We start from the raw sequence: 15,451 nt of genomic DNA on the forward strand, positions 1-15,451 counted from the left end.
ACCAAGAATTTCAAATCGGAATCTTCTTCTTCTTCAAAGAGAACAGTCTTTGGGCCGATCGCTTTCCTATCAGATCGGTCGGTGGTCTGTTTCCTCACTGCTCCCATCTGGTCTTGCACTCTTTGCTGTTTGTGTTCTGTCTCCCTCATCTACCCCAGCCTCCTCCCTTTCCCCAGGTTTCTTCAAGGTACACAGTAACCCCCTTCCAGTGAAACACCCCAAATCCAGTCACTGCTCACCTCCACTCAATCGTTCTTCTCTTTGACCCCCACCTGTGGAACAAAAACTTCCTCATTCTCATTCTTCCCTCCAGGGCTCCAAGACAACTATTCACCACCATTCCAGATTTAACCCCCTCACCCCCATCCAAAACCATGTTTTCATCTTCAGTCAACCCCCACCTCTTTCCACGTTTGGTTTTTCCTTTCAAATCTGTGATTTGGAATTCATTGTTATATCCATCATGTTTATCCAGTCATCCCCTTGCCTTGCTCATTCTTCTTGCACATCCCTTCAAATCTCCCACTATTTTGTTACCCCCCCCCCCCCCCACCTCCAACTCTTTATATTGTACTTTTCATTCTGTTACATCCTGATCTGCTCTTGCTCCTCCACAAGCCTAAACTGCCGACAAAAAATAATAATAAAAAAACACTTTCGTTTCAAACAAACTTCATTTCGTTACAAGTTAAAATGTAATGCAAAACACAGCAAATGATACAAAAGAGCAAATACACAAACACCAGTAAAAAAAGAAGATCTGTAAATCCAGGTTTATTTCTCAGATTTCAGTGAAGACCCAGCGCCTCGGATCTGATTTTCCCCCAAATCACGTCCAACGTAAATAAAGCTTTATCAAAATAATTCTTCTGCCGACGTGAGCGGAGTACTTTGAGAACAGCGGTTCAGGCTCCGATTAGCTCAGGATTGCTTCTGAACCAAAGCTCCGGATCAAAAAGCCACAAAGGGCATTTGTGGACTAGAAAAGTCAACATTTTTCATAAAACGTGGGTAAAACTGCAACGCAATGCGGTTGTGAAGGTACATTACCCACTACAATCCTGCAGCGGAATATTTAGCTAGTGCATTGTCCCAATGCAGGATTACTTTAATTTGAACACAGGACAGGAAGCCAACAGATGCACAGAGCATATGGTAGTGCTATTAGAGGAACTGGGAAACAGCCAGGAAAAGAAGCTCACATCGACAAACATCCTGGAAACAGCCAGAGTACAATCTTCATTTGAAGCCTGCAATAAAAAAAAATAATAAAAACGCCTCCTGGCTGATACCCATATCCACAGCCTATGCTTATTTTATTTCACAGAGGTACCAGTAGAGCATTCTTAAGTGTTTTAACACTAGCAATTCCAGAGAAATTAAACAAACTAGAGGGAATTACCTATAAAAAGCACAAATGGTAAACAAACCCTCAAAAATGAAAATGTCACTGCTGTTTGCGCACAGTCCAGTTTGAAAGACTCAGGAAACATCCCTCGTGTTTCGTTGTATCGCGTGTTGTGCGAGGCAAAAGCAAAACGTCAGCTCTGTCCTGATTCATGGCAAAAGACAAAACTGGTGGCATTGTAGATAACAGCAGACGCAACAATAAGCAGGCAACAGGGCAGAGGCTGGTGCTGGAGGGTCTATGGAAGCGGAATGGCCCTAAAAAGATGCCTGAAGCAGCAGTCGTGAAAAGGTCCTCAAACACGTCATTTTTGTCCAGAAGTTGCCGGCTTTTCGTGGAGTAAGACAAACAAAATCCCCCACAATTGTGGCATGTTAGAGCTCAAATACAAACTCGAAACCATCGGTGCTCAGGCACCAAAAAGGACAAAAAAACAAGAGATAGAAAACCTAAAACAAAATAAACGAGGACATTGATGGAACCCAAGACATCCAAATGCCACGTATCTACTCAAGCGTTCAGCAGGAAAAACCAGTACAAGTTGTACCATAATGGCGGCCATGGGCTCCACTGAGATGCAATACGGCAAAAGGAAACACAACGAGCGTTTCGGGTCAGCAGAAGATATCGCATGACCAAGATGTCTGCATCAGGAATGGACAAGACAATGAAAAAAGGTCAAATGTCATCATCAGAAGTATCGCTGCTGGTGGAATCTGTCTCGACCTCTCCTTGCATGCTCAAAGCTGCCTTCCAAGATGGGAAGGCAAATGCTACCCCAGGTGACACCGCCACAGGCCCATTCTTACGTAGCCCGTTCCGCCGCAGTCCATTCATTTGCAACTGAAATTGTTGGGGAGGGAAGGGATGGGGTGGAGAAAATAAATGACAAATGCAGAAGAAAATAAATTGGCAAACTGGACAAGAAGAAAAGTAAAGACCGCAGGAAAAAGTGGGAGAACATTGGGGGAAAATGAGAAGCCAGTTTCAACAGAAAATAATCAGCAAAAATGAATGTATGTGTCACACAATTAGACAAAAATTAAGCCAAGAAATTAAAGAACACTGGCAGAAGAGACGGTAGTGATGAAACAAAGAATGGAAATTTGTGGGAAAAAAATAAGCAAAAATATTTTCCAAGAACAAAAACGAATAGCCTTAACATTGGTAAAATCATGCAGGAAGCCTCAGAATGCAGCAGCGAATACACAGGTGTCAGATATTGGTCTTGTTGATAGGTGGACTACATAGATAAGTGAAATTCACACAAAGTGAATGACATTGAAGAACCTGAGGAGTGCACAACTAAAAGCTTTGTGGTTCTTTACCTCCGCCACCCAAGGTGGATGGAGGTTATGTTTTCACCCGTCTCTTTCGCTGTATGTCTGTCTGTGACAAGATATCTCAAAAAGCTGTGGACGGATTCGGACTAAATTGGCAGAGAGGGTAGTGTATATAACAAGGACGGCATGATTAGATTTTGGTGAAGATCCGGATTCGGATCTGGCTACTATAATTTTTTAAAAGTGATTTATCACTATTGGGAGATAGGGACAAAAACGATACATAGCAGGATATCTCAAAAAGTTTTGGACGAAACTTGGTGGGCAGGTTGTGTGTGTGACAAGGACTATAGTCTAGTAGGAAGACTAGGTCCCCCTGCACCCCCCGGAGATATACTTCTAATCAGTGTTTCTAGATTGGAAAAAATGTGTAGAAAATGACTAGCTATGGCCCCAAGCTGAAAAAATGTCCCACATACCATTTTTATGCAAATTACTGCTGCAAATTTTATGCAAAATTATGCAAATTTTATGCAAATTTTTGATGAGGAGTAGAGTTGAGGGGTCTTTGAGGGCTTCATCGAGGTGCTCTCGGTTGCAAGACTGGGTCATTCTGAGAAGCACAGCAGGGTCAGAGATCATGATGTTCTCCTCCTCAGTGAATCTCTCCATCAACAGCCTCTCCATTGCCTCACACACTGTTTTGAGGCAAAAGAGGGACTTTGCGTAGGCCTTTCCACTGAGAACACCTTTGAGAGATCCACTTGTTACTAGTTGTGCCTCAAAGAGAATCTCTGCATATCCAGAACCACGCATCTTGTGTCCAGTGAGCATACTATAATCGATTCGATTTTGGTGAAGATCTGAATATGGATTCGGAAACGAGAATTGTTTAATTTTCAAGCAATTCTTCACCATTGAGGGATCGGGCGAAAAGTGATATACACATGATATTTTAAAAAGTTATGGACGAGTTATGACAACTTGGAAGATGAGTTGTTTCGGTGACAAAACAAGCCGATTAGATTTTGGTTCAGGTCCGGATACAGATCCGGCTCATCGGTGGGATACAAAACAAATTGTTCCGCCTGCAAAAGGTTTGCGCTCTACTGAGTGCCGTCCTAGTTTTAATTCTGTGTTATGGAAATGTCCTTCAAATGTCTCTGTTAATGTCTATATTAAAGTTTACGTTTTGTATCCAAAGATAGGCCAGATATGGATTCGGACCTGAACCAAAATCGAATCGGCTTGTTCTCATAACCGAACAAACTCATCCACCCAGTTTTGTCATAACTCGTCCACAACTTGAGATATTGTACTATTCTCGTTTTTGTCCAATCTGTCAATGGTGACGAATCACTTCAAAAAAAAGTAAAACGATTATCGTATATGGATCTTCACCAAAATTCACTATATTGTTCCTTGTTACACACCCAACCGTCTACCAAGTTTCATCCAAATTCGTCCAAAACGGTTTGAAATATTCTGCTCACAGACAAACAAACAAGATATCGTGGAGAGCACAATACTTGCGAAATTCATAAAACAATTTTGACCTTAAAATAATTGGTTGAATTAGATGACCAAATATGCAAATCCTCTTCAAATTTCAATCAGTTAAACATTGACAATTTTAGAAATTTAGCATACATCGATTGACCTTTTAGCCTACGTTGACCTCAAAAATAATGGGTGGTTGAAAATCGTACCCTAATATGCATATCCTCTTCAAATTCAGATGAAAATTAAGGATTTTAAAAACAAGACCCAAGTTGTTGACCTTTAGAACTCAAAATCAATAGGCTTCTTGCTTACGACCCACTCCACCATATGGTGAAGTTTTGTGAAGATCGGTTTAAAATTGTGACCTGTAGGCGATTGACATGCAGACAGCCAGACAGCAAACTCCGTCCACCTTCTTTGGCAGAGATAACTCGACAAAGGTCAAGGTGAACATGCTATACCTGAGCTTGCCAGCACAGCACAGCACAAAAATGATTCTCCAGGTTTTCCCAATGCAAATCCAACAACTGAATGATATTCACAAATTGCAGCCTGGGTCAGATTTTCTTTGAACCAGATTGTCCTGTTCTGTTCTCAATTCAGTGCAGATTCCCACAAATCTCTGAGTCAGACCACATGGGTAGAGCTAAAAAATAACAAAATACTGACAAAACTACTTAGAGGCAAAATATAGCCAAACACAGTAAGTATGGTGTGACGGTTTGGGCTGCAATTTGGTACACCAGCAAGACAGACTCCATATTCAAAAATAATCGAATGTACAGCATTCCCAATATTTCATCAAGACTGTTCAATTTGGAGCAAACAGTGCCAAAAATCAATGACACCGCAACTTGAAAATAAATTCCTTGAAAGGGAACATTCATACCGCGATGGACAACTCAAAAAACAAATTTCATTACTGGAAATAATAATAAAGTGCAATGACAGAGCATGGGAGTTTGTTGAAACAAAATTTGTCCCTTCTTGGCTCTTCTATTTTATTTGAGGAGCTTGTCTAGCAATGTGCCAATGTTCACGAGGCGATAAGGCCGAATAATCAACATTTAAACATACAAAGGTTAGTCAGTTTGTTTGCTTGTTTGTTTCCATATTAGTTTCCAAACCCTTCTGTGAATTTCACCGACATTTGCTGTACAGCAATATTTTCAAACCTGGTAGGCAAATGTCACAATTAAAACTTTCATTTATTAATTCGAAAGGAATAATGGCCACTTCAGCGACCTCCCGTCTTCTGGCCGAACTGAATGTCCAGTCCAAGCTCTGCCATAGTGACGTGTTGGCGTTGGACGATTACGAGTCGATTCAAATAACACACTCCTAACAAAATTTAGGCAACCCGATTTTGAGTGAGTGACAACTTGTTATAAACAATTTCACAGCAAACTTTGTTTTAATGTAGTTGGGAATAAATCTTGTTTTTTTTGATGGCATACAGGGTACATTTTTATTTATTTATTTTACCATCACTTTCAGCATCTATTTGACTTGCAATTTCAGTGTGCATCAGATATGTAAAGTCAAGGAAGAAGAACGATAAGATGCACGGAAGTGTGGGGTGGGGGGGGGGACATGAATAGAAGAGGATTGAAGCAAGCCTTCACAGTGAGTGAAGGCAGAAAGGGGTTAAAATACAGCAATGAGAATTGCATGCATGTGGGGAAATGGGTAATGCAGAAAAAGCACAATGAGAGCACGCATCACTGTACCTTCTCCTTAATACGCTGAAATTCACGCATCTCATCTTCAGTTAGCGGAGTCGAGCATTCATCATCACAAAACTCCTGCCAGCCCATCTCCTTCAGCAGTCTATGCAATGAAAGCATGCAATTAGATTTATACAAGGCCCAGCAGTCTTGAGAGCACATTGATCAGCTCAGAGGTGCACTACAGACATTTTGTTTTACTCAGATGATGGTTGTAACAAATTAGGTATACATTGTATATACAGTACAAACAGTCACACCATTTTTTCAAAGTGTACATTAAATTTATTGTGCATATTCAGAGGAAATTTAAGATTTAATGGCATCTCCAACCAGCAAAATAAAAGTAGGCCATCCATTTGTTACATCCATGCAGGAGTAGAGGGGTTGATGAGTTGCTAAAGTACAAATCACAGTCGATATACATATATATACATACACAACAGTAGTACAAACATGAACTGGAGTTTACCCCCCAATTAATTTAATCAATGCATAGTTTGAAGGAAAGAATTGGGGGGTGAGAGACAGAGATGATTAAATTTCTCAATCATATTTTCCATTACTGTAATACACACAGCTCCAAGGTATAAGCTCTCATCATCAATGAGCTATGTGCCAAGATGAGAACACCAAAGGGATTGACATATTTTGTGGTCTCATCAAATCACATGGCTTATGTTGCCAAGATAGATTCAATTCCCATATAATGTGTGGACCACATACATTGTCTACCAACATCGTAAATCACGTCAACTGCACTGATGTCAAAAGGTAACGTCCTGCACCTTTTGTGCATGCCCCACCAAGAGCCTTGGATCGTTGCTGAAAAAAAAACTAGAACGGCACTCAGTAGAGAGCATACCTCCACCAGGTGAACAATTTACGTTTTGTATCCTAGAGAAGACCAGAAAAATCACAATACAGAATCACATTTAATCAAAATCATCCGTCCACAACTTTTGGAGATATCCTGCTATATCATTTTTGACCCCATCTCCCAATGGTGAAGAATCACTTAAATAACTAGATGGTATTCATAGAATACTTACCCTGCAGTCAACTTGTTGCGAGCCAACGCTTATGTTTTTGAACATTTTTTTTCCTTTGATCCAATATGGCTGCCAGACCATGTGAGCGATGACATCATAAATATATATTCTCTAATATAATTGTTGCATAGATCATGCTCGATACATTTCAAATTGATCAGACTAAGCGTTGCCCCTGTCGAATTACGACGTCATAATTATGGCACCAATGACGTCATCGTTAACATCTATTCCCCATATGGAGTTCTTTACAATGAGCCATGTTTCAATGTTTTCCATGCAGCGGTTTTGGAGATAGAGGTTCAACATTTTAGGGTTTTTCCAAGATGGCGCCTGTACCACATGACTGATGACGTCATTATTATCATTCAAATGTTCGAAGGGTGGAGGCGCTCCTATGATGAAAATTTCATGTCCATCAGACCAACAGTTGCTGAATTTTTTAAATAATGAACGGATGGATAAGTGTTGTATTTGTCGAATTATGACGTCATAACGAAGGCACCGATGACTAACATATCTTATTCCCCATGGGGAGTAGTTGACGAGCCAGGTCTCAATTTTTTCCATGGAGTGGTTTCAGAGATATAGAGGTGTGAGGTTTTTCCAAGATGGGGCCTGTACCACGTGACCTATGACGTCATAATAATCATTAAAATTTTCTTCAGGTATACTTCAAATTTTCATGTCAATCGGACCAAAGGTTGCCGAGAAAATGATTTTTTAAAATACAGACACGGCACATGGCACACGTACGTAACTGAATGCTTAACCCAGGTTTTCGCTTCACGAGCACAGGTAAATTATACAAGCTGGATCCGGATCCAGATCTTCACCAAAATTGAATAGATTCTTCCTGGTCACACACACAACCTGTCCAACAGGTTTCGTCCAAATCCATCCATAACTTTGAGATATCCTGCTATGTTTCGTTTTTGGCCCCATCTCGCTGGCCCTATCTTTCGTTTTTGGCCGTTTTTGGCCTTATCTAAATAAGTTCGTTTTTGGCCTTATCTCCCAATGGCAAAGAATCACTTAAAAATAACTCAATAACTCTCATATCTGAATCCATATTCAGATTCTCACCAAAATCTAATGGAATCGTCCTTGTCAGACAACCAATCTCTCCACCAAATTTCGTTGAAATCCATCCACAACTTTGAGATATTTTGTTCACAAATGGATAAACAGACAAAGACAGGGGTGAAAACATAACGTGCATCCACCTCTGGTGGCGGAGGTAATATAATAAAATAGGAGGCAATATTTACTAATCAAGTTTCATCATAGCCTGGTGTTGGCTTAGCGGTTAGGGTGCCGGCTTGGGATCCTAGGATCCTGGGTTCGAATCCCGGTCGATTGCTAAATTAACACCAGGGGGGTTGACTCAGCCTGTCATCCTTCCGAGGTCGGCAAATTGAGTACCAGCTTGCTGGGATGAATGATCCCGGTGTGTACCCCGGTTTAGAATAGGTACACCGTATCCCTGCGCATCGTGAGGCGACCAAGGGTTGGCGTCAGGAAGGGCATCCGGCCACAAAAACATTGCCTCAAACAGGGAACCATGATTGTCATGGGGCCCACAAGGCTAACCCCCGCTCTAGCGGGGAAAATGGCCTTAAAACGATCATTCATTCATTCATTCAAGCTTCATCAGATTTCACCTTTATTGCAGACTTAGCATTGTATAGCTATAGATATCATGGGTGGAGCTGAAACGCAAGTGCAACTTGTTCACATAAACATTTGCAATTAACTACAGGATGTACAAATGAAAACGGCACTGAAAAGCCTTTTACCAAATATTGTAGATGGCTTAAATATTCCTAAGATATATGTAGTAGAGCATATAGTAAAGTGGAATATCACTTAACTGATGACAACATTTCAATGAGTTGCAAAAACCAAAACTCTCCAAAATGATACGAGATTATAGAATAAAACACTTTGGAATATCAGTTCCTTCATGACTATTTGCAAAAGAAATTAAATTGTACATTTCAGACTCCTTGCTGTTAGTCTGTGCAAAACATCATCTTGTGTGTGACCTTGTATTGTCCATGTCATAACACGGTATCTGAGAATCAATCCATCGATGAAATTTTCTATGCTGCTGTAAAAGGAATAACCTGTTGATTTTCCATTATAAAAATCCATAAACTCTGCTTCAGGGGACAGATTCCACTTCATGTTGGCGATGGAAAAATAAGCATTTATTTGAACACTTGCATTAGGGCGGGAAGTGAGGAGGGGGGAAGGGGTGCTGGGGGGGAATCAATTTCCCTTAGGTCTCTGCACCTCAAATACCCTGCAGCGCCCCAAGGTGGTGTATTTTGCTAGCAGGGTGACGCGGACACAATGAAAATAAAATTACAAACGACCGGTGGGGAAAATGTGGAAGCTGGATTTGTGGGACATGGCACTCCAAATTAATCTCAAGATAAAGACCAAAAAAACCTCTCCATGTATGCTCATGTACAAAGGACATCTGCAGAGAGCAGTATGTACATCATCAATACACCAGGAGGGCTGCCATCGCTTCCCATGCACGTTTCCATATCTTTCCCATTATGAGTAGTTCAAGTCATTTCTTCAGATTTTTTACCACGGGGCTTCACAAGTTTTAATTTTACGTTTCCGATGTTTCTTATCGATATGTTAAAGTAGCCCGATTTCTCCGTTGGTCCATCCCCGTCTGTCACGTTACTTTGGCTCAAACGTTATTACGGCGTTACATCTGGAATGGCATTACACCTATTGCTAGGATAGGCCTCCACGGACATGAATGTTAGCACCAATGCCAGCACTCAACACTCCATTGCTTTGCTGATGGCAGTTGAAACTATATATATATATACTAGTGGGGTCACCCACTAGTATATCTCTGCATTTCAAAATATATCTCTGCATTTTCCCGCGTTGCTGACACCGAGTCCAAAACCATCGATCAAAATGAAATCAGATGGTGAGTTAGATTTAGATTGGAGATAAAGGCGTGAGAGAGACTCAATGGCCTTGAAGTTACAGGCCTTTGAGAATTCATTTCGTTCTATAAACGGCAACTTTCATCGGATTTTCTTCCCGTTTTTTTTCAACCGAGTCAAACTATGTTAGCGACTGTGAAAAATGAAATGATATATCGAATTTGATTTGAAATAAAACTGGGAGAGAGAGCAAGACACCACGGGCCTACAAAACAGGCCTCAAAGCTATGCGAGTTAATAAAATGGTGGATATTTGTTTATAATTATATGAAGCCACTTACAGAATGGGTGGAGCTACTCTGCAAACCGAGTAAGCCACACCCCGGACAGACAGACAATCATCTACGGCTATTATAATATAGATATATATGTAAATGTAAATGTAATGTGTGTGTGTGTGTGTGTATATATATATATATATATATATATATATATATATATATATATATATATATATATATATATCTGACCTCTGTAGGCAACAGGGTGAATGATTGGCAGACGTAACGCATTGGAATGAAAGATTTAGTTAAATGGCAGAGTAGATGGCGCTATGGTTGGGATGTAATTATGGTGCTACGTCTACCGCTGGGGTTTTACGGCAGTGTATTATTAATGACACGGTGAAATGCATTTTTCAAATTGCAAAAAATAAAATAAAAATAATAATAATTTAAAAAAAGGTGCAACACCACACCATGGAACACAAGACAACTTCATCATGTTGTAGTCACACGGGTTTGTTTCAGTTGCCCACTTCAACATGACCATAATGGTCAGCTGGGTCGGCAGTCTGGGACCAGATTACAGGTATTTTCATTCCAATAGTGCGATACAGTGCCGGTGGAATCATTAAAACAGTTGGACGTTATGCTAACTATGACTGCACAGCTTGTCTTTAGTTAACAAAGGAGCGCGCGGCAGCCCATGTGGTATGGTCTGGATATGTGGCATTAATAGCCATAGCTAATAAACCCTTAACGGGCTTTCCTACAAATGATCGCTGCGGCCCAAATTTACCCGGAGGCCATGTACAGTCGTGGGCAAAAATATTGGCACCCTTGCACTTTTTTCAAATAAAAATCTTTTGGTATCCACATGTGTATTTTTTTGGTTTGCAGTGGAACAAAACAAAAAAAGGTTGAAAAAATTACTAAATCTTAGCTTATTCCACACAGAAATCCTAAAATGGCCCGGCACCTTTTAGAAGTTTAGGAATAATTAGATTTCAAGCAGGTGATTCTCCTTTACTTTGAAATTGAACTCACCTGGGGCGAGTTGCAGGTGCCAGCAATATGAAAACCACTCATTCAACCAGTTTCAATGGAGAAAAGGAGCCATTCTGCTGTTTTGTGTCACTGTGTGTACCGCAATGAGCATGGAGAAAAGAAAGAAAACCAGAGAATTGTCTGAGGTCACACACAATATTGTAGCCAAGCATGGACAATCTCATGGCTAAAGTCCATCTCCAGAGACCTTGATGTTGCTGTATCCACCGTGCACAATGTTATCAGGAAGTTTAATTAATGCCCATGGCACTGCAGCCAACCTCCCTGGACGTGGCCGCAAGAGAAAACTTGATTGAAGATTGCAGCGAAGGATTGTCCAAATGGTGGAGAAAGTACCAGGATCAACTGCCAAACAGATTCAAGCTGATCTTCAGACACCAGGTACAACAGTTTCAACTCACACCATCCATCGCCAACTCAATTGAAGGGAGTTCTATGGTAGGAGACGCAAGAGGACCCCACTGCTGAGAAAGCCCAAATGGAGTTTTCGAAAAGACACATGAACAAGCCAAAATCCTTCTGGGAGAATGTCCTGTGGACAGATGACCAAATTAGAACTTTTTGGTAAAGCACATCATCTCTATGTTTACAGACAAAAAAAGAAAAAAAGCCTTCAATGAAAAGAAAACCTTCCCTACAGTCAAACATGAGGTTCAGTGATGTGTTGGGGTTACTGTGCTGCCTCCGGCACTGGGTGCCTTGAATGTGCACATGGCATCATGAAATCAGGAGATCAGGAGATTATCAAGGCATTTTGGAGCACAATGTTCAACCCAGTGTCAGAAAGCTGGGTCTCCGTCGAAGGTCATGGGTCTTGCAGCAGGACAATGCCCCCAAACACTTCAAAATGCTTTTATGTTTATAACAATAATAATAATAATAATAAATGAATGGTTCAAGACAAAACGCTGAACTGTTCTGAAGTGGCCAGCAATGAGTCCAGATCTAAATCCCATTGAACACGTGGTAAGATCTGAAAACAGCAGTTGGAAGAAGGCACCCTTCAAATCTAGGAGAACTGGAGCAGTTTGCACAAGAAGAGTGGGACAAACTGCTAGTAGAGAGGTGAAGGAAGCTCATTCATGGCTACAGGAAGCACTTGACTCGTTATTTTGTCCAAATGCTGTGCTACCAAATATTAAGGCTCGGGTGTCAATAATTTTGTCAATGCCATTTCTTTTTATTTTCTGATTTAAAAGGATATATTAAGTTCTGAATCAAAAACAAAGGTTCTGTAATATTAACAGTGAAATAAAGAATTGTAGAGACAAAATACTTTTGTCAATTTCAACTTATTTTTAGAGAAAATTGTGAGTTATTTGAAAAAATTGCAAGAGTGCCAATATTTTTGGCCACGACTGCACATCATGAGGGTTGAATGTCGTCTATTACATATAACGAGACATATCTAATATCACAATTAATTACTTTACACTTACTCTTGGACATTAATTAAGGAGGTAACTATACTATACCAAGTATAACTAAACCAAGCAATGTTAATCATTAGGAGTCATTCTCACAACAATGTTTTTTTTTTTTTTTAGCAAATAAGTGCGCATATCACTAAAATTAACACTGCGTTGTTAACAGTAAACAAAATATTGATGGGAAAAAAATATTTGTAATCAAGTACAGATACATTCAAAGCACATGGCCCCCATGCCAAATAATTAAATATCCTCCAGCGCAGCATTGCCGGGGCGCCTCTGGCTCAGAGAGACTGTATTTGGAGGGAGAGGTGCACAATAATTGATTAATTGCATAATTAAAATCAATTAAATATTTTCATAAAATATTTTCTTAATCAATTGTCCAACAGCATAACTAAACCACTAGTGCTTCATCCAAAGATGTAACTTTTAGAATTTAATTAAATGTCATTAATAAAAAAAATAAAAAAAATTGAACAATTGATTAATCAATAAATCAAAAATACCCTTCACAGCCAAATCATTTGGTCATTGTCGTGTCCAAATATCAGCTTCCTCGCTCAAAAGGTGCCTGAGATATTGCCCAGATGAGAAAGAAAATAAATAAATGATCAATAATGAAAATAAATAAATAATAATCCTTAAAAAATGAAATAATTATTCAATCAGCAAATAGAACACATAAACCACCACCATTTCATCCAAATCTGTACCTGGGGAAAATTTTTTTTAGACATTCATCAAAGAATTCAATCATTAATCGAATAATTGATTAATCAATGAATCAAAAATACCCTTTACAGCCAAATCACTTGGTCATTGTGTCCAAATATCAGCTTCCTAGGTCAAAAAGTGCCTGAGATAACTCCCAGAAGAGAAAGGAAAAGTATAAGGAATTGATTAATCGATAATAATTAAGTAACATCAATTAATTGATTAATCAAAACACAAAACATACTGTTGTTGACAAAGTACTTACTCACTATTGTGCCCAAATTTAAGCTTCCGAGTTCAAAGGATGGCTGAGATATCGCCCAGACAAACAAGAAAACAAGAAAGAAAACAAGAAAACAAGAAAGCAAACAAACAAGCGTTACGCCTAGGTCCCCCGTCACTGAAGTGATGTGAGTTGACAAAGTGGAAGACGCAGAAAACATGCTATGATATGATATTTCGCTCACAAGGTTCAGACATACATGGAGGCGGCCATATTGGATTTTGACGTGGCAACCCAATTTTCAATAGCGTTCTTCCTTGTGCCGAGATACACCCAAACACCAGATTAGAAGTTGGTACTTCGCTTATTTTTCAAGATATTCATCTCACAAGGTTCAGACATACCTGGCGGTGGCCATCTTGGAATTTGACGTGGCGACCCAATTTTAAACAGCCTTCTTGCTTGTGCCTAGATACACCCACACACCAGATTAGAAGTTGGTACTTCGCTTATTTTTCAAGATATTTCGCTCAAGGTTGACATATATATGGTGGCGGCCATCTTGGATTTTGACGAGGCGACCCAAATTCCGATAACGTTCTTCCTTATGCCGATACACACCCACACACCAAATTAGAAGTTGGTACTTCGCTTATTTTTCAAGATATTCATCTCAAGGTTCAGACATACATGGCGGCGGCCATCTTGGATTTTGACGTGGCGACCCAATTTTAAACAGCGTTCTTGCTTGTGCCTAGATACACCCACACACCAGATTAGAAGTTGGTACTTTGCTTATTTTTCAAGATATTTCGCTCACAAGGTTCAGGCATATATATTGGCGGCCATCTTGGATTTTGACATGGCGACCCAATTTTCAATTGCGTTCTTCCTTATGCCTAGATACACCCACACACCAGATTAGAAGTTGGTACTTCACTTATTTTTCAAGATATTCATCTCACAAGGTTCAGATATACATGGCATTAGACATACATGGCGGCGGCCATCTTGGATTTTGACGTGGGTTCGAATGCGGTCACACACCAAATTCGAATGCGGTCCTTCGCTTATGCACGCAAACACGCCCGCACGGACGGACGGAAAAACCATAGTCCCCCTTTCGCTCCGCTGTGTGATGGGGGACAACAAGAAGTCGTCATGCGGAGCACGATACTTGCAAAATACGCCCCATAACATGATGCCACCACGACCATGCTTGACAGTAGGGATGGTGTTGACTGGGTGATGTGCAGTGTTAGGCTTGCGCCCGACACAACGCTTTGAATTTAGACCAAAAAGTTCAATTTTTGTGTCGTCTGATCGCAAAACTTTTCTCCATAAGTCCACAGTATCAAGATGCTTTTTCGCAAACTCCATACAAGCTTTTAGACGAGTCTTTCTTTAGTAATGGCTTCTTTATTGACACCTGCCCACAGAGGCCAGATTTGTGAAGGGAACAGGATATTGTGATTGTTGAACACTGAACCCCAACTTGGACATAGAGCCTTGCAGATCTATCAAAGTGATTGTTGGATTTACAGTGACATCCCGAACGAGTTTCCTGCTTGCCCGGCTGCTGAGTTTGGATGGGAGACCTGATCCTGGTAGAGTCTGGATGGTATAATAAATCTTCCATTTCTTTATGATGGATTTCGCCATATTCAAAGGGATAATGAATGACTGAAATATTTTTATAACCCTCTCCTGCTTCTCCACCACTTTGTCTGACTTATTTTGATAGCTCCTTGGTCTCCATGTTTGCTTTGTTGACCAAGTGAGTTGCCCTTAAAAACTCCTTAGTTATGTGGGGAGGGGAGAGGGGGGTGGGGAGT

General features: G+C 40.3%; 1 protein-coding gene across 4 annotated transcripts in view; it reads right to left on the reverse strand.

Annotated features, from left to right (window-relative positions):
* Positions 1–758: 758 nt before the first annotated feature.
* The window catches only part of LOC137411438 (vasculin), a 57,553-nt gene continuing 42,860 nt past the window's right edge, over positions 759–15,451 (reverse strand). For all 4 annotated transcript variants that reach the window (XM_078769712.1, XM_068096793.2, XM_068096798.2 and 1 more), the window contains exons 10-11: positions 5,925–6,024; positions 759–2,251 (exon numbers count right to left, since the gene is read on the reverse strand). In XM_078769712.1, the coding sequence (XP_078625838.1) occupies positions 2,087–2,251; positions 5,925–6,024 (265 nt within the window). In that variant the 3' untranslated portion in view covers positions 759–2,086. The remainder of the gene's footprint in view (positions 2,252–5,924; positions 6,025–15,451) is intronic.

This window comes from Myxine glutinosa, chromosome 1 (genome assembly GCF_964187855.1).
Source record: "Myxine glutinosa chromosome 1, kmMyxGlut1.1, whole genome shotgun sequence".
NCBI classification, from domain to species: Eukaryota; Metazoa; Chordata; class Myxini; order Myxiniformes; family Myxinidae; genus Myxine; species Myxine glutinosa.